The sequence below is a fragment of the Scyliorhinus canicula genome, chromosome 10 (genome assembly GCF_902713615.1).
Source record: "Scyliorhinus canicula chromosome 10, sScyCan1.1, whole genome shotgun sequence".
NCBI classification, from domain to species: domain Eukaryota; kingdom Metazoa; phylum Chordata; class Chondrichthyes; order Carcharhiniformes; family Scyliorhinidae; genus Scyliorhinus; species Scyliorhinus canicula.
Genome location: NC_052155.1, coordinates 10121274 through 10144763, shown reverse-complemented (window position 1 = coordinate 10144763; position 23490 = coordinate 10121274). Strand labels below are relative to the sequence as shown.

General features: G+C 49.0%; 1 protein-coding gene across 1 annotated transcript; it reads left to right on the top strand.

Annotated features, from left to right (window-relative positions):
• The first annotated feature begins 15554 nt into the window (after positions 1 to 15554).
• Positions 15555 to 22300, top strand: LOC119972915 (spermatogenesis-associated protein 2-like). The gene is made up of 3 exons (XM_038810461.1): positions 15555 to 15612; positions 18245 to 18618; positions 21406 to 22300. The coding sequence occupies exons 2-3, from the start codon at positions 18316 to 18318 to the stop codon at positions 22285 to 22287; spliced, it is 1185 nt and encodes a 394-aa protein (XP_038666389.1). The 5' UTR covers positions 15555 to 15612; positions 18245 to 18315; the 3' UTR covers positions 22288 to 22300.
• The last annotated feature ends 1190 nt before the right edge of the window (positions 22301 to 23490 follow it).

Below are 23490 nucleotides of genomic sequence, written 5' to 3'. Positions count from 1 at the left end.
GACGCCCATGGGCCACACGTGTTGCAAGTCGAGCAAGATGGCGGCACCCACTGGCAGCACGTGGTCCGAGGAGGGGAAGATGGCGGCACGCACTGGCAGCACGTGGGGGTGCCGGGACAATAGTGGTGATTGAGCGGGCCTGGCACACTGCAGCGAAATGTCCCTTCTTGCCACAGGCCTTGCAGAGGGCTCTCCACGCCGGGCAGCGCTGTCGGGGGTGTTTTGACTGCCCACAGAAGTAGCTTTTGGGCCTCCCGGTTGGCTGCCGCCCGGCACAGGCGTGGGGTTGGCTGAGGGCTGTCGCTGATGGAGTCCACGATGGGGCGGCCGTCTGCGGAGTCCACGATGCACAGGGGGGAGGTGGGCCGCGCGGTCGGGGGCATAGGCCTGAATGCTGCGTGAGGCGACCGTAGGTGGGAGCGCTACTTTTTTGATCACTGCGAGGTCGAGCGTGGCCCCTTCTGAGAGGCACTGGTGGATGTAGTCAGACCCTATGCCCATAACAAATGCGTCTCTCATGAGCAGATTCGAGTGTTTCGTGGCCAAAACGGCCTGACAGTCACAGTCTCTAACTAGGGCGAGCAGGGCGTGCTAGAGGTCTTCCACCGACTCACCGGGAAGTTGGCGCCGCATAGAGAGGAGGTGTCTGGCATAGATTTTGTTAGTCCTCTGAGCGTAGTTTTCCTTCAGTAGCGCCATGGCCTCTGCGTAGGTCGGCGCATCCTGGACAAGTGGAACGATGTTGGAGCTCAGCCGCGTGTAAAGGATCTGGAGCTTCTGTGCTTCTGGGATTGTGTCTGGTGCAGACCCGATGTTGGCTTCAAAACAGGCTAGCCAATGTTCAAAGTCCTTTTTGGCGTTGTCTGCTTGAGGTTGCAGCTGCAGGCGATCCGGCTTGATGGTCCATCTTCTGAAAAACTCAGTGTAATAAATTGATGCACGATCAATTACGCAAAGACGAGAGTAGAATGTAATTGAGGCTTTATTACACTGAGATGTGTGGCCTCCTACAGCAGCTGATGAAATGGCTGCTGTACGGGGAGCACACATATTTATACTCCGCCTTGTAGCCACCTGGGGTGACCACTGCCCAAACACAAAATGGAAGATTGCAAGGAATGCAGGGAAAATTGGACAGGTTGTAAAAAGCAAGCAGCTTGCAGAGTGCTTGTATATTTGGACTGCTGCAGAAACCAGTTTGGCTGTTGCTGAAACTAGACAACGCTATGAAAAGAAATAGTTAGCATATTAATGAGGCGATACCGAGCGATCCCCAGGCACAAAAGACACAAGTTAACACTAATCGATACATTGGATGGAAGGCCAGACTTTTCGGCGCCAAAGAAGCCCAAAACAATAAGTCCCAAGAACCGCCCCAGTGATCGGGCAACTGCCCCGCTATTGGGGAATTCAAATCAATCGATTGGGAAGAGACCCAATCGATTACGAGAGTATAGAGGGTCCGCCCAGGTGGGCGCAAGACCCTGAGAGGAGTATAAAACAGAGACCCCGACCCCAGTTCGCTCTCTCTGCCAGCCTCTCCTTGACCAGCTAGCCCTCCCAGCAGAACACCGTTGCAGCAGAAGAACCTTGTGCAGGAGAGGTCTGGACAGAAGCCGCCAGCAAGTAAGTCACAACGCACGCTACGGGAATAGACACTCCTGACCCCTTTAGACCATAACCACTGGAAGCCTGTGGACCCAGGACAAAGCTAGAAGCCGTTGTTCCCTGATCCGGCAGTCCCCTTATCCAGATAGGTATTTGGCCTAGTAGTGGTAGGATTAGCCTAGTCTTATAGTTTTATATGCATGATTAGTAGATTACTGTAATATAATAAACGTGTCTTGTTTGAGCTTACTAATTGGTGTATGGTTTTATTGCTTTGAACTTGACCTTGAAACTTGTGGCGGTATCTTAACGATACCTGGCGACTCCAAAGCTAAGTAACGAAACAGAGCCAAATTGAGTGTTAAGCACACTCACCCAGAATGAGCAACAGCCTACTGGGCGGAGCCAGCAGGCAGCGATCTACCCCCCGTACCTGTAGTACAGGGGCCTTACCGTAAAGCACCTATATCGACATCCTATATATACAATATATACATCAGTGGTGACTACCACACTTAGTCAAGCATCTGTCTCCGGCCTGACATTTCTGCAGTATTTGTGTTTAAATGGCCGTTATCAGCATCACTATTGGAGGGTGAAACATGCCCTTCTGTGGATCAATGGCTTCGAAGAATAATATGCTGACAAACCTTCAAAAAGCTGACATCCCAACTTGGGCCCTGGTTACAATCAATGGGACAAACATGGCTGCTCTCGTTAGACATGACAGTCCTTCACACGAACTAGAGGGGCTTGTGGAGTCGGACATATATTTCCAAAGCTCGGTGGGTAGCACTACAATCTCTGAATCGCAACGCGGGGAATTCAAGTTCTGCTCTCGAGACCTGCACAGAAGATGAAGACTGACCCACCAGTGCAACACTGAGGGAGCGCTGCACTGTCAGAGGTGCCGTCTACCACTGAGCCATGAAACTGAGGCCCCGCCTGCCCTCTCGGGCAAACGTGAAAGACCCCATGGTCTTTGAGGAAGGGGCGGGGAATTTATCCCGGTGTCCTGGTCAATATTTCCCCCTCAATCAACATCGCGAAAGATGACCTTCTGGTCATTATCACATTGCGGTTTGTGGGGGCTTGCTGTGCACACATTGACCGCTACGTTCACTACAACAGTGTCAACAGTTCAAAAGTACCTGATTGGCTGCAGTGTGCTTTGGGATGTCCTGAGGTCATGTCCAGAAGGCACCTTATAAATAAATACATTTTGTCCAACATTGGAGCCTATTTGTTCACAGCAGGCTCCCAGAAGCAGCATGAGTGAATGACGAGAAAGTTTATCTTACTAATGTCATTTGGGGGATAAAAATTGGACATGATACTTGGGAGAACTCCCCTGCTCATCTTCAAAATAGCCTCCATTTGATTCTTACACCCAACTGAGAGGACAGATGGGCTTCAGTTACATGTTAAATGTTTCCCCCAAGAATCCTGGCCAATTTCTATTCCCTCAACCAACATCACTAAAACAGACTTCATGGTCATTGTCTCATTCCTGCTTCTGGGAGCTTGCCCTGTGCAAATTGGCTCTCAATTATTGGATGACACAAGCTCTTGCCAACCGCAGCATGGGAATGGGCTGCACAGCAGCACAGTGGTTAGCACTGTTGCTTCACAGCTGCAGGGTCCCAGGTTCGATTCCCGGCTTGGGTCTCTGTCTGTGCAGAGTCTGCACGATCTCCCCATGTCTGCGTGGGGTTTCCTCCGGGTGCTCCGGTTTCCTCCCACAAGTCCCAAAAGACATGCTTGTTAGGTAATTTGGACATCTGTGTACCCGAACAGGCGCCAGAATGTGGCGACTAGCGGCTTTTCATAGTAACTTCATTGCGGTGTTAATATAAGCCTACTTGTGACAAAGATTATTATTATTATTATTATTATAATGATCTATCTCGGGCGGCACGGCTGCACAGTGGTGTTCAGATTATTATTATAAGATTATTTAGTGACATTGGTGGGGCATATTGGCCAGATTTTCCTCAATATAATACCATGAATTAATTAATGCCATGGATTAGATAGAATCAAAGCCTGTGGGTCTTGACACAAAGAAACAACAACAACCTGCATTTGTTTAGCGCCTTTAACATAATAAAACATCGCACGGCACTTCCTGGAGTGTAAACCAGAATATGACAGCGAGCCATGTATGGGGATATTAGTTCTGGAGGTTTAAGATGGAGTTTAAAGGACAAGAGTGAGGTGATATGTAATTGGAAAGCTGTCGGACCCAGATACAGTCACCAAGAGTGGAGCGATCACAAATGCTCAAGAGGCCAGGGAAGGAATGTGTCTGACCCTGTGATCAGCCCATATCTGTAAACACAGCTGGTTACGTCAACACTAAAAGGGAACATTTCTAGATTAGAATCTGAAAGCTGCAGAGTTCGAGAATTTCCCAACCATCTGATTGACGCCAGTGTGGAAGAATTCTTGGCATCGCTGCCCACAGGTGATGAATTGATGAATTTGACAAGTTGCCTGTTCTTCCGGCGGTGTCACCTTTGGGATTACGTGACTCACGCAGTTCACAGGTCGCACGATCATCAAGAGTATGGCAGCATTTTTAATAACATGCCTTTATATTCATTTATGGGGAGGTTGTGTCGCTGGCTGGGCCATCATAGAAGCTTTATCATAGAATTTACCGTGCAGAAGGAGGCCATTCGGCCCATCGAGTCTGCACCGGCTCTTGGAAAGAGCACCCTACCCAAGGTCAACACCTCCACCCTATCCCCATAATCCAGTAACCCCACCCAACACTAAGGGCAATTATGGACACTAAGGGCAATTTAGCATGGCCAATCCACCTAACCTGCACATCTTTGGATTGTGGGAGGAAACCGGAGCACCCGGAGGAAACCCACGCACACACGGGGAGGATGTGCAGACTCCGCACAGACAGTGACCCAAGCCGGAATCGAACCTGGGACCCTGGAGCTGTGAAGCAATTATGCTATCCACAATGGTACCGTGCTGCCCTTGTACTGAACTGAACTGAACATTAGGCCATTTCAGAGGGGCTGTTGAAGAGTCAAACACATAAGTTAAATAAATGTAGGGAAAAGCGAAGTGTTCCCGGTGAATGAGTTGGGTCAGCGAGCCAATCGAGAAGGGGTGCCATTTAAGGTGGCCAAAGGCAGGTTTAGATACCTGGGGATTCAGATGGCAAAGGGAACGGGCGATGCTACACAAACGGAATTTAACAAAACTGGTGGAGGAGGCGAGGGAGGATCTCAAGTGGTGGGATACGCTGCACTTGACTTTGGCAGGGAGGGTCCAAGTGGTGAAGGTGAACATTCGTATTCCAGACACTCCCGAAGGCCTTCTTTTGAAAACTAGACTTTTTTTTGATTTGATTTGATTTGATTTATTGTCACATGTACCGAAGTACAGTGAAAAGCATTTTTCTGCGGCCAAGAGAACGTACACAGTACGTACATAGTAGACAAAAGAATAATCGACAGAGAACATTGACAAATGGTACATCAACAAACAGTGATTGGTTACAGTGCGGAACAAGGGGCCAAAGAAAGCAAATACATGAGCAAGAGCAGCAGAGGACGTCGTGAATAGTGTTCTTACAGGGAACAGATCAGTTCGAGGGGGAGATTATTTCAGACTTAGTATGGGCAGGGAAGGTGCCACGGGTGAAGAGGACCCTGTTACAGAGGCAGTGGCAGCAGGGAGGGTTGGCGTTGCCAAACCTGCTACATTACTATTGGGCAGCGAACGTGGAGAAGGTGAGGCGATGGTGGGAAGGAGAGGGGGTAAAATGGGTTAGGATGGAGGAGGAATCTTGTAGGGGGTGCCAGCTTGAGGACTATGGTGACGGCGGCCTTGCCAATGGCACCAAGCAGATACTTGAAGAGCCCTGCTGTGCAGTCCACGGTGAAGATCTGGAACCAGTTGAGGAGGAACTTTAGGATAGAGGGGATGTCGGTGTTAACACCCGCTGTGTGAAAACCACAGTTTTGAGCCGGGGGAGATAGACGGCACATATAGGAAGTGGAGAGAAGTGGGGCTGATTAAGGTGAGGGATTTGTACCTGGAATAAGGGTTTGCCAGTATAGAGGAACTGAAGGAAATTTTAAAAAATGAAAATCGCTTATTGTCACGAGTGGGCTTCAACGAAGTTACTGTGAAAAGCCCCTAGTCGCCACATTCCGGCGCCTGTCCGGGGAGGCTGGTACGGGAAGGAGAGAGTAGAGCTCCCGAGAGGAAGTGAGTTTAGGTACCTGCAGGGAAGGGACTTCGCACAGAAGGTTTGGAAGAAGTTCCCCAGGTTGCCAAGGTACACCCAGCTGGAGCGGCTGCTGCTTCCAGATGTGGAAGGGGAGGGCAGAATCAAAGATATATACGGGTGGCTGGGAGATCGGGTGGTGAAGATTAAGGAATGAAAAACCAAATGAAATGAAAATGGCTTATTGTCACAAGTAGGCTTTAAATGAAGTTATTGTGAAAAGCCCCTAGTCGCCACATTCCTGTTCGGGGAGAAGTGGGAAGGGGAGCTGGGAGGGGAAATAAACTGGGCTGTATAGAGCGAGGTGCTACGAAGGGTGAACGTGACCTCCTCGTGCACAAGGATGAGCCTGATACAGTTCAAGGTGGTACACAGGGTAACACATGACTGGGGCAAGAATGAGTGGGTTCTTCCAGGGGGTGGCAGACGAGTGTGAGAGGTGTGGGCAGGGGCCAGCCAATCATGTCCATATGTTCTGGGGCTGCGAAAAGTTGGGGAGATTATGGGTGGGAGCGTTCACGGTGCTGGCAAGGACAGCGGGGGTGGAAGTTGAATCGGACTCTTTGGTGGTGATTTTTGGGGTATCCGAGAGGCCGGAGCTGATGGAGGGGAGGAAGACCGACATTGTGGCCTTCGCCTCTCTGATTGCACGGTGAATGGCGGTCAGCAACACCACCGGGGATGGCGGCCTGGCTGGGGGACTTCTATATCTTTCTTCGGTTGGAAAAGATCAAGTACGAATTAAGTGGTTCAACGGAGGGTTTCGAGGCAAGATGGGGGATGTTTGTGGCCGTGTTTGAGGAGTTGTTTGTTGCATGGGTGCCTGACTGGCGATGTGACCTGGACTCCACTTTCCTGTCCATCCCCCATAGCCCACAACTCCCTTCTCCATCAGAAATCTGTCTAACTCGGCTTTGAATATATACAAGGACCAGCCCCCCCCCCCCCCCCCCCCACCCAACACCCCTGCTCTCTGAGGAAGAATTACAAGGCGAGGCTGGGAAACAGCAGAGAGAATGAGAGATGTAGAATGTCAGGGAATAGAAAGATTTGCTGAAAGTCTGGGACGAGTCTCGCATGGGGTGTAAAACCAACACAGATTTGTTGAAGGGTTTTGTTTCATTATTTATTCGTTCATGGGTGTCACCTGCTAGGACAGCATGTATTGCCCATCCCTAGTTGCCCCTTGAGAAGGTGGTGGTGAGCTGCCTTTTCGAACTGCTGCAGTGTTGTGTAGGTACACCCACAGTGCTGTTAGGGAGGGTTTCAGGATTTTGACCCAGTGAAGGAACGGACGATTTATACAGACCGTTTGCCAATCTGTCTCAGTATTCACCTCGCCCACTCCAAACCCCACAGTAGGTGGGACCAGAAAGCTTAGGCATTGGGTCCAGCAGAACAGGTTTGAGGAATCTCTTTGGCTGCACCTTGCGATGCGCATCATTTACCTGATAGGTTTTTATATCTTTGTAAGAAATTGAAACTTTGCACTGTTGTTGACATGTTGGCACTGCGGCTGTTGCGCAAGACATCCGACTGCTTGGAAACTCCCTGATACTCAGCATTACCGCTGCACAGATACAACAAGTTTGTGTCTTCCAAGTGGTAAACTTGTCTTAAAAAGTTATTATTGTGCAGGCAATTGGCATGATTTGCTGTTCTGTGCTGTGCCCAGAGAATCGCTATCTTCCTCCTGCTCTGCCTGTTGTGTTCTGCTTCTTCATGTAGCATAAGCTGCTTCCTTGCTGTGTACTCTGACAAAGGAAGGTTCAGACTTGGGGATAGCTTTCACACATTTATTGAACAGTTAACAATTCTCCTACTTGAGTTCGACTCCCCTGTTAATCTTGCTATAGTAACTCAGTCTAACTAACCAATCTGCTCTAATCCATGCGGTGGGTGTGATGCTTCCCTGATCTGCCCCTGTCTCTCTGAGTGTCGCCTGTGGAAAGAGAAAGAGCATGTTTGCCCTGTCCTTTTATATGGGTAGCCCCCTTGTGGTAGTGTCACCTCTGCGTGTGTCTTGACTGCCCATTGGTCATGTCCTATCTTACTGACCTTTTGGTTGAATGTCTGTGTGTCATGATGTCTCTGGTGCTCCCTCTAGTGTTTACTCAGTCGCAGTGTATCTACATTAACCCCGTGTGTATCTACATATCACCACCCTGCCCACAGATGTTTATCAAGACTTCTGTTGATACAAATGGTTGGTTTCTTCTCTTGCATAATGCGCCTCAAAATATGTTTTTGTAGGACACGCATGACCAGGAAATCTTGGAGACATCCGCTGCAAGAAAATGTGTTCGGGATTTCCCAAAAAAATTGCCAGTTGTCACGAAAGTAGCCAAAATCGGTGCTGTCAGTTGGTGGGCTGTGGGGTCGCGGTTGGCGAGTTAGGGTTCAAGCACAGCCGGCGCCATGTTTTCCGGCGCGACCGGTGCAGGTCGTCAGCCCTGTGAATGCGCTTCCCAGGATCTGCCGATTCTCCGGCCGCTTTTCCGCTGCGATCCGCGGGAGTTCCGCGCGGCCGCGGTGCTAGCTCCTCACCGGTACCGGAATCGGTCAGGGGCTCGTGCAGATTTTCGCACAGAAAACGGTTGAACAGGTTGGGCCTGCACCCAGTGGAGTTTAGAAGAATGAGAGGATAGAACATACAGTGCAGAAGGAGGCCATTCGGCCCATCGAGTCTGCACCGACCTACTGGAGCCCTCACTTCCATCCTATCCCCATAACCCAATAACCCCTCCTACCCTTTATGAACACTAAGGGCAATTTAGCATGGCCAATGCACCTAACCTGCACGTCGTTGGACTGTGGGAGGAAACCGGAGCACCCGGAGGAAACCCACGCAGACACGGGGAGAACGTACAGACTCTGCACAGACAGTGACCCAGCGGGGAATCGAACCTGGGATCTTGGCGCTGTGATGCCACAGTGCTAGCCACTTGTGCTACCGTGCTGCCCTGGTTATCTTATTAAAACATATAAGATTCTGAGAGGGTTTGACAGGGTAGATGCTGAGAGGGTGTTTCCTCTTGTGGGAAAGACTAAACCTAGGGTACATCATTTACAAATAAAGGTTCTCCTTTTTTAAGACAGAAATGAGGAGAAACTATTTCTCCCAAAGGGTCGTGGAATTTTCTTACCCAAAAAAGTTGTGGAGGCGGGGTCATTGAATATATTTAGGGCAGAGTTAGTCTAGGTTTTGGTAGACAAGGGGGGTTCAAGGGTTATGGGATCGGAAGGGAAATGGAACTGAGACCACATCAAGCTGAGCCATGGGCATATTGAATGGTGGAGCATGCTCAAAGGGCTGAATGGCCTCCTCTTGCTCCTATATTCCTCTGTCCAATGTTCCTATTAGCATCTGCCCTGCATCAAAGGGGCCAGAGAAGTGTGATTGTATGAGCTAATCTTTTGTTTTACTTTTTAAAAAATAAATTTAGAATACCCAATTATTTTTTCCAATTAAGGGCAATTTAGCATGGCAAATCCACCTAACCTGCGCATCTTTTTGGGTCGTGGGAGTGAGACCCACGCAGACACGGGGAGAATGTGCAAACTCAACACGGATGGTAACCCGGGGCCGGGATCGAACCCGGATCTTCAACGCGGTGAGGCAGCAGTGCTAACCACTGCGCCACCGCGCTGCTGTATGAGTTCATCTTAACCCTAATAATAATCTTTATTAGTGTCACAAGTAGGCTTACATTAACACTGCAATCAAGTCACTGTGGAAAGCCCTTAGTCGCCACATTCCGGCACCTGTTCGGGTACACAGAGAGAGAGAATTCAGAATGTCCAATTCACCTGACAAGCACGTCTTTCGGGACTTGTGGGAGGAAACCGGGGCACCCGGAGGAAACTCACGCAGACACGGGGAGGACGTGCAGACTCCACACTGACAGTGACCCAAGCTGGATTCGAAGTGCTGCTCCTTCCTCAGGTGAGTGAAGAGGTTGGTTTCACAACCACATATATAGACAGAGTCAATGATGCAAGATGATACTTTGAATGCGAGTCTTTGCAGGAAATCAAGTCTTTACAGATCCAGAGAGAGGGATAATCCCAGGTTAAAGCGGTGTGAATTGTCTCAAGCCAGGACAGTTGGTAGGATTTTGCAAGCCCAGGCCAGATGGCGGGAGTTAAATGTAGTGAGACATGTATCCAAGGTTCTGGTTGAGGCCGTACTCGCGTGTGCGGAACTTGGCGATACGTTTCTGCTCAGCGATTCTGCGTTGTACTGCAGAGTGCCAATGGTCGATCCATTCTGCTCAACTATAGGCCGCGTTGCAGAATTTGACGCATTGTTCCTCCCCTCAGATGCACTCTGTGGCAGCCAAACAGGTGTCATTAGCCACGTCTTTTGCAGGCAGCCTTTTTCACTGGTGATCCAACCCTGGAGGCGCTGATGGCCCTCGAAGATCTGTGCAACCTGCGAGTAACTCAAGACATAAATGATGTGGAGATACCGGCATTGGACTGGGGTGAGCATGTTAAAGTTCTCCATGCTTTCTCGAGGGCAGCTCGGGATGCCAAAATCTTGTGAATATCTAAATAATTAACACAACAGACACTGATCCTGAGATAGTCCAGCCATGGTGACCGGATCTCCAGCACTGATCCCCTGTGGCTCAGAAGGGAAGGCAGGAGAGCAATAATTTGAGGGACAGATAGACGGTTCTGTATGTTGACTCCCGGGTGTCAGGGTCCGTGACGTCTTGGACCGTGTTTTCAGAATCCTTAAGGGGGAAGGGGAACAGTCACAAGTCGTGGTACGCATCGGTACCAACGACATAGGTAAGAGAAGGATTTAAAACAGGAATTTAGGGAGCTAGGGTGGAAGCTGAGGGCCAGGATAACCATGTTGTCACCTGGTTTGTTGCCGGTGCCACGTGCTAGTGGGTTGAACAGGGAGAGAGTGCAGATAAACACGTGGCTGCAGGGAAGGTTTAGGAGGGAAGGTTTCAGTTACGTGGATAATTGGAGCACATTCTGGGAAGGTGGGACCTGTACAGACAGGGCGGTTTGCACCTGAACCAGAGGGGCACCAATATCCTGGGAGGGAAATTTGCTACGGCTCTTGGGGTGGGGGGGGGTTAAACTAATTTGTCAGGGGTGGGAAAACTAGCTGTAGTCCAGAAGCCAGTGTTGAGAGTAGTGAGATACTGAGGAGGGTATCAAGGTCGCAGGCATGTACTGGTAGACAGGAAGGTGGGGTGAAGTGTGTCTACTTCAAAGGAGAGTGGCGAAAGTTGTTCCTCTGTTCAAGAAAGGAAATAGGAATGACCCTGGTAATTATAGGCCGGTTAGTCTTTCTTCGGTGGTCGGTAAGTTAATGCAAAAGGTCCTGAAGGATAGGATTTATGACCATTTGGAAAGATGCAGCTTAATCCAGGATAGTCAACATGGATTCGTGAAGGGTAAGTCTTGCCTCACAAATTTGATAGAATTCTTTGAGGAGGTAACTGTGTAGATGAACGTAGAGCAGTTGATGTCGTATTCATGGATTTTAGTAAGGCGTTTGATAAGGTTCCCCACGGTCGGCTCATGAAGAAAGTAAGGAGGTGTGGGATAGAGGGAAATTTGGCCAATTGGATAAGTAACTGGCTATCACATAGGGTGGCCGTGGATGGAAAACGTTCAGACTAGAAACCAGTTATCAGCGGTGTAGCACAGGGATTAGTGCTGGGTCCTCTATTTGTGATTTTTATCAATGACTTGGAGGAGGGGGCTGAAGGGTGGGTCAGTATATTTGCTGTTGACACCAAGATTGGTGGAGTAGTGGATGAGGTGGAGGGCTGTTGTAGGCTGCAAAGAGACATTGGTAGGATGCAGAGCTGGGCCGAAAGATGGCAGATGTAGTTTAACCTCCTCCCCATGTGTGCATGGGTTTCCTCCGGGTGCTCCGGTTTCCTTCCACAGTCCAAAGATGTGCAGGTTAGGTGGATTGGCCATGATAAATTGCCCTTAGTGTTGGGTGGGGTTATGGGGATAGGGTGGAGGTGTTAACCTTGGGTAGGGTGCTCTTTCCAGGAGCCGGTGCAGACTCGATGGGCCGAATGGCCTCCTTCTGCACTGTAAATTCTATATGTTTGTTTCAAACACTAGCTTTCGGAGCACTGCTCCTTCCTCAGCTGAATGAAGAGGTATATTCCGGAAACATATATACAGACAAATTCAAAGATGCCAATGCTTTGAATGCGAGCATTTGCAGGTAATCAAGTCTTTACAGATCCAGAGAGAGGGGTAATCCCAGTTTAAAGAGGTGTGAATTGTCTCAAACCAGGACAGTTGGTAGGATTTTGCAAGCTCAGGCCAGATGGTGGGGGATGAATGTAATGAGACATGTATCCCAGGTCCCGGTTGAGGCCGTACTCATGTGTGCGGAACTTGGCTATCAATTTCTGCTCGGCGATTCTGCGTTGTCGCACGTCCTGAAGGCCGCCTTGGAGAACGCTTACCCGGAGATCAGAGGCTGAATGCCCTTGACTGCAAGGCCATCTATGAGGGATATGGCGCTCAACTCATCGATCGACAGTTCCAATGCACCACAGCAAAAAACCTCACAGATCTCCTCAGAAGACAAACACGGGACACAACTGACAGAGTACCCTTCATCGCCCAGTACTTCCCCGGTGCGGAGAAACTACGACATCTTCTTCACCAAGTTCCGCACGCGTGAGTACGGCCTCAACCGGGACCTGGGATTCATGTGGCATTACATTCACCCCCCCCCCACCATCTGGTCTGGGCTTGCGAAATCCTACCAACTGTCCTGGTTTGAGACAATTCACACCTCTTTAACCTGGGGTTACTCCTATTTCTGGATCTGTAAAGACTTAATTACCTGCAAATGCTCACATTCAAAGCATTGTCTTGCATCATTGACTTTATACATATAAATGTTTCTGGAACATACCTTTTCATTCACCTGAGGAAGGAGCTGCGCTCCGAAAGCTAGTGATTCACTACAAACCTGTTGGACTTTAACCTGGTGTTGTAAGACTTCTTACTGTGCTCAATATATAAAGTTCTGTGTGCTCCTAGCGTATCTTGCACAAACCTACATAACCTGCTTTTTGTGATCACAGATCAGAGAGTGGAATCCTTTCCCATTGATGAATCTTACTGGCTGCTTCCAGGGAGCTCTGAAGGTCACATTTGTGCAGTAGATGGCACCCTGTACTTGTGGGAAGCAAAAGATCGCTGTGAAACCCAGTGCTCTGGCAGCCTGGCTGGTTTCAACCAGGGAGAACTGGACATAATTGGGTGTCTTACTGAGAAGGACATTGGTGACCTCCTATCTGCGTTTATGAGTGGGCGACTGTGATATTCGGCAGAGGTTCCCATTGGAATCTGCCTGCAAAAACACTGAACAGCAGTAACCTTCAGTGGAACCAGCATAGGATGGCCTCCCAATCCGTGCGGGCTGCGATCCTCACTAAGGATGTGGCGGATATGCTACACATATCCCTTGATAAACAAAGGTGTCTATGACACTGTCCCTCATTCTTCTCCATGTACGATAGGCACCTTCTGTTGACACTTGGTTGTGCCAAAAGCTTCTGTGGATGTGATCCCTCCTCATCAGCGTCTGGGTATTCCTGGAACTCCACTGCGCCCTTCTTTTCCTCACTCGCATCAGAGCTATCAAGTCATTGACTTCAGGAAGCAAAGTACTGTACACGCCCGTCTGCATCAACGGGGCCGAGGTGGAGACGGTTAGCAGCTTCAAATTCCTCGGTGTGCACATGATCCTGGTCCACCCACGTCGACGCTACCACCAAGAAAGCACAACAACGCCTATACTTCCTCAGGAAACTAAGGAAATTCGGCATGTCCACACTGACTCTTACCAACTTTTACAGATGCACCATAGAAAGCATCCTATCGAGGGGCTGGTTTAGCACACTGGGCTAAATCGCTGGCTTTTAAAGCAGACCAAGGCAGGCCAGCAGCACGGTTCAATTCCCGTACCAGCCTCCCTGAACAGGCACCGGAATGTGGCGACTAGGGGCTTTTCACAGTAACTTCATTGAAGCCTACTCGGCACAATAAGCGATTTTCATTTTCATTTCATTTTCATCTGACTGCATCACAGCCTGGTATGGCAACTGCTCGGCCCAAGACCGCAAGAAACTTCAGAGAGTCGTGAACACAGCCCAGCCCATCACACAAACCTGCCTCCCATCCATTAACTCGGTCTTCACCTCCCGCTACCTGGGGAAAGCGGGCAGCATAATCAAAGACCCCTCCCACCCGGCTTACTCACTTTTCCAACTTCTTCCATCGGGCAGTAGATACAAAAGTCTGAGAACACACACGAACAGACTCAAAAACAGCTTCTTCCCCGCTGTTACCAGACTCCGAAATGACCCTCTTATGGACTGACCTGATTAATACTGCACTCCTGTCTGCTTCACCCAATGCCGGTGCTTATGTATTTACATTGTGTACCTTGTGTTGCCCTATTATGTATTTTCTTTTCTTTTTATGTACTTAATGATCTGTTGAGCCGCTCGCAGAAAAATAATTTTCACTGTACCTTGGTACACGTAACAATAAACAAAATCCAATATCCAAAGGAGGTAGTATTACTTGCAGCCTGCGTTCTATAGGGGCTGTTTAGCACACAGCTAAATCGCTGGCTTTGAAATCAGACTAAGCAGGCCAGCAGCATGGTTCGATTCCCGTACCAGCCTCCCCGAACAGGTGCCGGAATGTGGTGACTAGGGGCTTTTCACAGTAACTTCATTTGAAGCCTGCTCGTGACAATAAGCAATTTTCATTTTTTTCATTTCATATTCCTCCTTTTTTCCTGTGGACCAATAGAACGGAGATGTGATTACATCTTGCCCCCACTGGCAAGCCTCAAGGCCAATATTGAACCGTAGACTTGCTCTCGTTCCTGATATGTCAGCCCCAGGCCACCGCCTGCAGCTGAAACATGTCCTGAAGGTTCACAAATGCCTGAACATCCCTCTCCAGCCTGACAGCACATTAACAAAGAGACATTGGTCTTGCTGTGCTATACACTCAGTCAGGCCCTTGTTGAGGCCACATGGACCATGAAATCCAGGCACCCTCTCCCCATGAGACCTTCCATTATTCGCCCATGTCTCACCAGTTCCCACTTTACTGGATTCAGATGGCGCCGCTGAATAAAATGTGCCATCTGCTTCCCATTACAAATCTAACCTCCAGCACCAACCTCCTTGGCACACTGATCATTGGGCTGTGATCCTGTATCAGGTCCTTTACCCGGACTTTATAACCTTTTTGTGCATTTGTCGCTCCTGACATTATAACATCGTCGGCACTTCAAAAATACTTAATTAACTGTAAAGTGTTTCAGGAGATCCTGAGTAAGGCGCTACATAAATGCAAGTTCTTCCTTCAAAGTGGTAAGAGTGTGGGACTGTTCCTGGCTTGTGGTGAGTACTCTTACTTCCTTGGCTACTGCTTGCTCTGAGAAGTAAACATATACAGGAAATATGCTCATGCAGTCATTTTCTATCCAGATGAGCACATGCAGCTAAAATAGTGTTGCCATAGCGACGCATGCAACTCCTCAGGAATTTGTATCAGGCAACGGCTGATTGAGGAAGGGTTGTGGAGTGCAGGGCTGAAGTGTCTGAATGCTGCACTGCCAAAAGACACAGCAAATTGAAAAGAGACTGTGAGTTTGTAAAGTAGTGGACACAGGCCGGGCAGAGGGGCAGCCAAGCGAAGGCCGTGGAGAGGTTTGTAAACAAGGATCAGGGTTCTGATGTCGATATGCTGTCGGGCGGCGATTCGTTGGAGCTTGGTAAAGACAGGGAGAGTGGGAGGTAACCAAGGGTGGTAGAATACTGGGCTGGCTTGAGTCGTGAATAGTTTGGTTTGCGTGGTTAGTCAGGAAGGGTTCAAATGTTGATGGGTGTGGCCGCACCGGGAGTGACAATAAAAAGGAGACAGGATGGAAACACACAGCCTGGGCCCACCTCGGCCCACTTCGGCCCACTTCCCGGCAACCCCACCTGACCGTTAGACACAATGGGCAATTTATCACGGCCAATCCACCTCACCTGCACATCTTTGGACTGTGGGAGGAAGCAGGAGCACCCGGAAGAAACCCACGCAGACACGGGGAGAATGTGCAGACTCCGCACAGACAGTGACCCAAGGCGGGAATTGGACCCGGGTCCCTGGCGCTGTGAGGCAGCAGTGCTAACCACTGTGCCACCGTGCATGGATTTTCTGGCCCATTCAGCTGCTGCCGAAGGGACCCCTTACCATGCGGTGGGTTCCCCGGCAGTGGGACGGGCGGACCAGGTAAAGTACCGTGGACTGGAAGATCCGGATGGCATCCATTGGTGAGCTGTCTACACTCTTGGCAAACACGTCGTGGGGCGTGAGACGTTAAATTCAGGTCCCTTCTGTCTGTTCAGTGGATGTAAAAGATCCCTTGGCGCTACTTTGAAGTAGAGCAGGGGGCTCATTGCTGGTCTCCTGCCCAATGTTTATCCCTCAACCAACATTGCAGAAAAGCGAATGGCTCTGTGGGAGCTTGCTGTGCACAAATTGGCTGCCCTGTTTTTGACATAGTAACAGTGACTACACTTCAGCAAGTACTTATAAAGCACTTGGAGACATCCGGTGGATGTGAAAAATGCTATATAAATGCAAGTCTTTTGTTTTAGAACATAGAACATAGAACAGTACAGCACAGAACAGGCCCTTCGGCCCTCGATGTTGTGCCGAACAATGATCACCCCACTTAAACCCACGTAACCCGTATACCCGTAACCCAACAATCCCCCCATTAACCTTACACTACGGGCAATTTAGCATGGCCAATCCACCTAACCCGCACATCTTTGGACTGTGGGAGGAAACCGGAGCACCCGGAGGAAACCCACGCGCACACGGGGAGGACGTGCAGACTCCACACAGACAGTGACCCAGCCGGGAATCGAACCTGGGAACTTGGAGCTGTGAAGCATTGATGCTAACCACCATGCTACCGTGAGGCCCCATTTTCTCGCTCTCTCTCTCTCTTTCTCGCTCAATCTCTCTCTCTCTTTCTCTCTCTCTCAATCTATCTCTCAAAGGGATTCAAGAGCCAGCATCTGGAGTTATTAAGAAGTTAAACAAGATGCTTTGATCCTGCCAAAGTTCAACTGGAGAAACATAGAAAATAGAAGCAGGAGGAGGCCATTCAGCCCTTCTAATAATAATAATCTTTATTCGTGTCACAAGTAGGCTTACATTAACACTGCAATGAAGTTACTGTGAAAATCCCCTAGTCGCCACACTCCGCCGCCTGTTAGACATAGACATAGAATTTACAGTGCAGAAGGAGGCCATTCGGCCCATCAAGTCTGCACCAACCCTTGGAAAGAACACCCCACACTTCCACCCTATCCCCGTAACCCAGTAACCCCACCTAACCTTAGCTTGGTCAATCCACCTGACCTGCATATCTTTGGGCTTGTAGGAGGAAACCGGAGCACCCGGAGGAAACCCACGCAGACACGGGGAGAATGTTCAGATTTCGCACAGACAGCGACCCAAGCCGGGAATTGAACCTGGGACCCTGGCACTGTGAAGCAACAGTGCTAACCACTGTGCCACCGTGCTGTCCTTTCATTAAGGCCCAGTCTTCTTAATCTCACTGAGGTGTGGTGATCCTCAGGTCAGACCACCAGTCAGCCCTCCACATCACAGGGGAAAGCAGCCTATGGTCAGCTTCGATTCTGGCAACGTTTCTTCCTTAAAGACGCTCCTTAAACCCTTCCCCTTTCATCCAGCTGTTGGTTCAAATTTGATTTTGATCGTGCTCCAGAGAAACGCCTTTAAGGAACTGATACTAAAGCCACTATATCACTGTAAGTGACTGCTGTAAACATGGAAGGTGACCCCAGGAAATACAGCTGGTATTTACAAATTGGGCCCAGGATAAGCTTTAAATTGCTTTATTTGAAACTTTAAAGTGTAGATTATTGCGTGGCTGACTAATTTTACGTGAGAAGAATTATGAAATGTTCTCTGTAACTAATGCAATAATTGTGGTGAATTCTAATCCTAGTAATTCACACTGTGTTGTATTATATGTATTGTGCCTTTGTGAGCTCTGTATACGTGCAGTTGCGCGGCTCTGCCCATAGGGGGAGATGAGGAGTTTGTACTAGGCTCCACCCTTGGCTCCGCCCATGGCTCTGTCCATGGCTCCTCCCACTAACCGGAAGTATAAAGATCAGGAGTTGTGAGCCTGCTGCCAGTTCATCTCGTCACAGGCAGGCTCTGTTGTAAGACTATTAAAACCACTGTTCACTTCCAACCACGCGTCTTGTGAATTGATGGTCACATCAATAATTCTGTGTGATTATTCAGTTACAGGCGAATGAGGCCTTTTACAAAATTCCACAGTCCTTGATAAAGAATTTGAACTTTGGAGATAACATATGGAGGCTGAAAAGGAATCTCTGCGTCAAGGATACGTACGTTTCCAGGGGTCAAAACGTAACAGCGATGGTGAGGCTTCTACGGAGGAACTTGCAATGCGAGCCCTCATGACTGAATGGCTGACAGCCTACAGCGAGGACGGTAGACGGTTTGAAATACAATTTTGCCGGATTGTTGGCAACGCATTTAGCAGGGAAGAATCATCCAGCTTCAATTCTCTCCAAAAAGCCTTTGAAATCTTTGAAAGGATTTGTGTCAACCTTCTGATTTTTCCTTGGAGGAAAGAATTTAAAAGAGTCAATGTAAGTTCGGTTTCCGACAGTGGGTTATTGTAGAAGGCAGAATAGCTAAAATGGTTACAGCACAGGAGGCCACTCCAATCATTGTGTGATAGAGTCATTGATGTTTACAGCATAGAAACAGGCCCTTCGGCCCAGCTTGGCCATGCTGCCCAGTTTCTATCACTAAGCTAGTCCCACTTGCCCGCATTTGGCCCATATCCCTCTGTACCCACCCTGCCCATGTAACTGTCTAACTGCTTTTTAAAGGACAAATCATACCCACCTCTACCACTGCCTCTGGCAGCTCATTCCAGATGCTCACCACCCTCTGTGTGAAGAAATTTCCCCTCTGGTCTCTTTTTTATGTCTCTCTTAAACCTATGCCCTCCAGTCCTAGACTATCTACCTTATCTATGCTCCTCATTAGACCTCTATAAGATCATCCCTAAACCTCCTACGCTCCAGGGAAAAAAGTCCCAGCCTATCCAGCCTCTCCTTATAACTCAGACCATCAAGTCCTGGTAGCATCCTCGTAAATCTCTTCTGCACTCTTTCTCGTTTAACAATGTCCTTCCTACGATAGGGTGATCAGTACTGAACAGAGCAAGGCCAGCACGGTAGCACAGTGGTTAGCACAGTTGCTTCCCACCCCCCAGGGTCCCAGATTCGATTCCCGGCTTGGGTCACTGTCTGTGCGGAGTCTGCACGTTCTCCTCGTGTCTGCGTGGGTTTCCTCCGGGCGCTCCGGTTTCCTCCCACAGTCCAAAGATGTGCGTCCAAAGTGGATTGGCCATGCTAAATTGCCCTTAGTGTCCAAATAGGTGAGATGATGGAAGCGGCGTATCCAAGGTCAATGCAGGTTTTCTATGAATTACTGGCGAAAAGATAAAGGATGGAGTTAACTCCTTAGAAGCAGAGATCCAGGTAGATAGAGACAAAAGAAATGCCAACACAATTGAAATTTTGTTTCAAGGTGAATAAGGAAGAACATATGAAACAGGAGCAGAGTTGGCCATGAAAAAGCAAATGCAATGTTAGCATTCATGTCAAGAGGGCTAGAATAGAAGAGCAAATATGTGCTGCTGAGGCTGTATAAAGCTCTGGTCAGACCCCATTTGGAGTATTGTGAGCAGTTTTGGGCCCTGTATCTAAGGAAGGATGTGCTGGCCTTGGAAAGGGTCCAGAGGAGGTTCACAAGAATGATCCCTGGAATGAAGTGTTTGTCGGATGAGGAACGGTTGAGGAATCTGTACTCGTTGGAGTTTAGAAGGATGAGGGGGAACCTTATTGAAACTTACAGGATACTGCGAGGCCTGGATAGAGTGGACGTGGAGAGGATGTTTCCACTGGTAGGAGAAACTAGAACCAGAGGACACAATCTCAGACTAAAGGGACGATCCTTTAAACCTGAGATGAGGAGGAATTTCTTCAGCCAGAGGGTGGTGAATCTGTGGAACTCTTTGCCGCAGAAGGCTGTGGAGGCCAAATCACTGAGTGTCTTTAAGACAGAGATAGATAGTTCTTGATTAATAAAGGGATCAGGGGTTATGGGGAGAAGGCAGGTGATTGGGGATGGGAAAAATATCAGCCATGATTGAATGGCGGAGCAGACTCGATGGGCCGAGTGGCCTAATTCTGCTCCTATGTTTTATGGTCTTCTGGCCATTCAGCCCCTTGCACTTGTTCTACCATTCAGTATGACCACGGCTGATTTGGAGGCTTTCAAACACAGCCTTCTGGCAAAGATGGGCACGTTATTTGATACTGAGGTGTGCAGTAGAAGTGTTGTGATTGTGACTCGTGTGAAAATGAGTCAGTTCTTTCAGGGGGTAGCAGATGAGTGTTAAAGGTGTGGGCGGGGGCCAGCGAATCACGCGCACATGTTTTGGGGTTGCGAAAATTTGGGAAGATTCTCGGCGGGGGTGTTCATGGTCTTAGCCAGGATAGTGGAGGAGGGAGTGGACCCAGACCCTTTGGTGGCGATATTTGGGGTTTCAGAGAAGCCGGAGCTCATGGAGAGGAGGAAGGCCGATGCTGTGGCCTTCGCCTCTCTGATCGCACGACAGCAAATTTTGCTGGAGTGGCGGTCGGCATCACCACCGGGGATAGCGGCTTGGTTGGAGGACCTGTACGACTTCCTGCCATTAGAGAAGATAAAGTACGAGTTAAGGGGCTCTTCAGGGGGGTTTGAGGAAAGGTGGGGGATGTTTGTGACCGTGTTTGAGGGGCTGTTCGTCGCAGGGGGGAGGGGGAAAAAGGGGAAAAATCTGTACAGACTTTAGAGTTGATTGTTGGGAAGTATGATTCCCGAGCGTGTTCATTCGCTGTAACCTGGGGCAGCACGGTAGCATTGTGGATAGCACAATTGCTTCACAGCTCCAGGGTCCCAGGTTCGATTCCGGCTTGGGTCACTGTCTGTGCGAAGATCCTCCCCGTGTGTGCGTGGGTTTCCTCCGGGTGCTCCGGTTTCCTCCCACAGTCCAAAGATGTGCAGGTTAGGTGGATTGGCCATGATCAATTGCCCTTAGTGTCCAAAATTGCCCTTAGTGTTGGGTGGGGTTACTGGGTTATGGGGATAGGGTGGAGGTGTTGACCTTGGTTAGGGTGCTCCTTCCTAGAGCCGGTGCAGATTCGATGGGCCGAATGGCCTCCTTCTGCACTGTAAATTCTATGATAATTCTATGAACCTGTTTTGATACATGTTTGTAACAAAATGCATTTTAAAAAAAAGAAATGTTGTGATATATTAACATGAGGTACAGCTCATTATCAAAATATGTGTACAATTTATTTGATTCTGTTTTCCAGATTTTTGCACCTGCCTTTGTACACTCCGTTTGGCCCGTCATGTGCAAAGCAAATGTCCAACAATTGCTGACAACTATAGGTTACTCTTGGGGGCAGGAGGAAGAGGTTTACTGCTACAGGGGCTCCGCCCAATCTCAGTACCTGAAGACATTGGCTTTTGAGTTTCTGCTTGCTCAACTGGAGTGTGAACGGTTAATGGAGACTGTTTCACATGTTCGGACTTGGGGTTGCAATGAGCTCGAGACGGTAAAGGACAATAGACAAAGGACCGACGGTGCGATGGGCTGTCCCGGAGTCCGGGAAGAAAGGAAAAACAGGAAACTTATTCCCAAACCAATAAAAATGAATTGGAGCAGACAACACCTGGAACAGAACTACAAGGGTAACTTGAGAAAACCAAATAAACCAGAGGCACTCACTTCAAGTAGAGTGTACAAACATAACACTTGCTTTTTATCAAATTCAGCGAGCACTGAGATTGAAGCAAGCCATCGTTTATTGCCCTCACTCCGTACTGCCTCAAATTTCCCTGCTAATGCTGGCTCCGAGCTCCTTTTCAAACCAAATAAAGATGGTTCGTATTGGCGTAAAACCGTTCACTTAGAGTCCAAACCAGTGAACGTTTGCAAGGGTGATTTGCTGGAAAGGAGGAAGGATAGTCTTCCTGCTCGGCTGTTTTACGTTGAAGAGAAAAGTTTGGCTGCCAGCTTTCTCCCTTGCAAATGTCAAATTTGTCGAGCCTCCCTTGGAACGTTTGTGTGCCAACGATGTGGTTTAGCGGCATGCACACTCTGCTCTGCACAAACCTGTGGCAGTGTATTCTCCCTTTGCGAACATGAGTTTCTGTCCTTGAGTCGAACATTTCCAATGGACTCTTATTAACTGAAAGAAACAGATGCAGTACATGTAAGTAGTGAAACATGTAAGTAGAATAAGAGTAGCGGGAAGGGGGGGGGGGTTGTTAATTATTTTGCCGGCAAGTTTGCAACAAGTTCAGTTTGCAGTGATGCCATTGGTACCAATATGGACTATCTGACTGTTCAGTGTCACCGCCCCCCCCCCCCCCCCCCACCCACCCACCACCCAGAGTGCTATGCCACAACTCAGTGACTTCCTTGACCCTGACACCACAGAGGTCACACACCATCCTGGATTCAGTTCTGCAGACACAGAAACGTCTTTTCAGGGTGACAACTATGAAACTCCCAGCCATGTGGATGCCTGGCAGTGATGTCAGCTGCTGTTCAAGCTAAAAAACCCAGAATCCAAGTTGCAACGGCAGCTGACGCATGTGGTTATCCGGGTCATGAGAAGCATCTGGAGTTCCCACATGGAACAGGACGGACGCGCACTCCACGAGTCTGAGGTGACCTGCCACATCCTGGTTTATTAGGCTATTTGCTGAGTTAGCATAAATACACTTCAGACTTAAATAAATAAATACACAGGGACAAAGAAACACAGGGAGGTTGCTTCGCTCAGTTGGCTGGGTGGCTGGTTAGAGATGGGGAGCAATGCCAACAGTTCAATTCCCGTACCGGCTAAGGTTATTCCGCCTTCTCAGCCAGGGTAGCATGGTGGTTAGCATAAATGCTTCACAGCTCCAGGGTCCCAGGTTCGATTCCCGGCTGGGTCACTGTCTGTGTGGAGTCTGCACGTCCTCCCCCTGTGTGCGTGGGTTTCCTCCGGGTCCTCCGGTTTCCTCCCACAGTCCAAAGATGTGCGGGTTAGGTGGATTGGCCATGCTAAATTGCCCGTAGTGTAAGGTTAAGGGGGAGGTTGTTGGGTTACGGGTATAGGGTGGATACGTGGGTTTGAGTAGGGTGATCATGGCTCGGCACAACATTGAGGGCCGAAGGGCCTGTTCTGTGCTGTACTGTTCTATGTTCTATGTTCTATGTCCCTTGCCTGGGGTGTGGTGATCCTCAGGTTAAATCACCACCACTCCACTCTCTCTCCCCCTCAAAGGGGAAAGCAGCCTATGTATGGTCCATCAGCTACTCACCCTGTACCGATATCGCTTTATTTTATAGTGAGTTAACTTAAAATGTTTTACATAACTCGGTTTATCAATATACGTCAGAT

What these genes read in the sequence shown, in the direction of transcription:
- LOC119972915 (XM_038810461.1), top strand. Translation starts at nt 18,316, where the DNA reads ATGGAGGCTGAAAAGGAATCTCTGCGTCAAGGATACGTACGTTTCCAG. An exon ending in AAGAATTTAAAAGAGTCAAT is followed by an intron (nt 18,619 to 21,405) that starts GTAAGTTCGGTT and finishes TCTGTTTTCCAG; the next exon opens with ATTTTTGCACCTGCCTTTGT.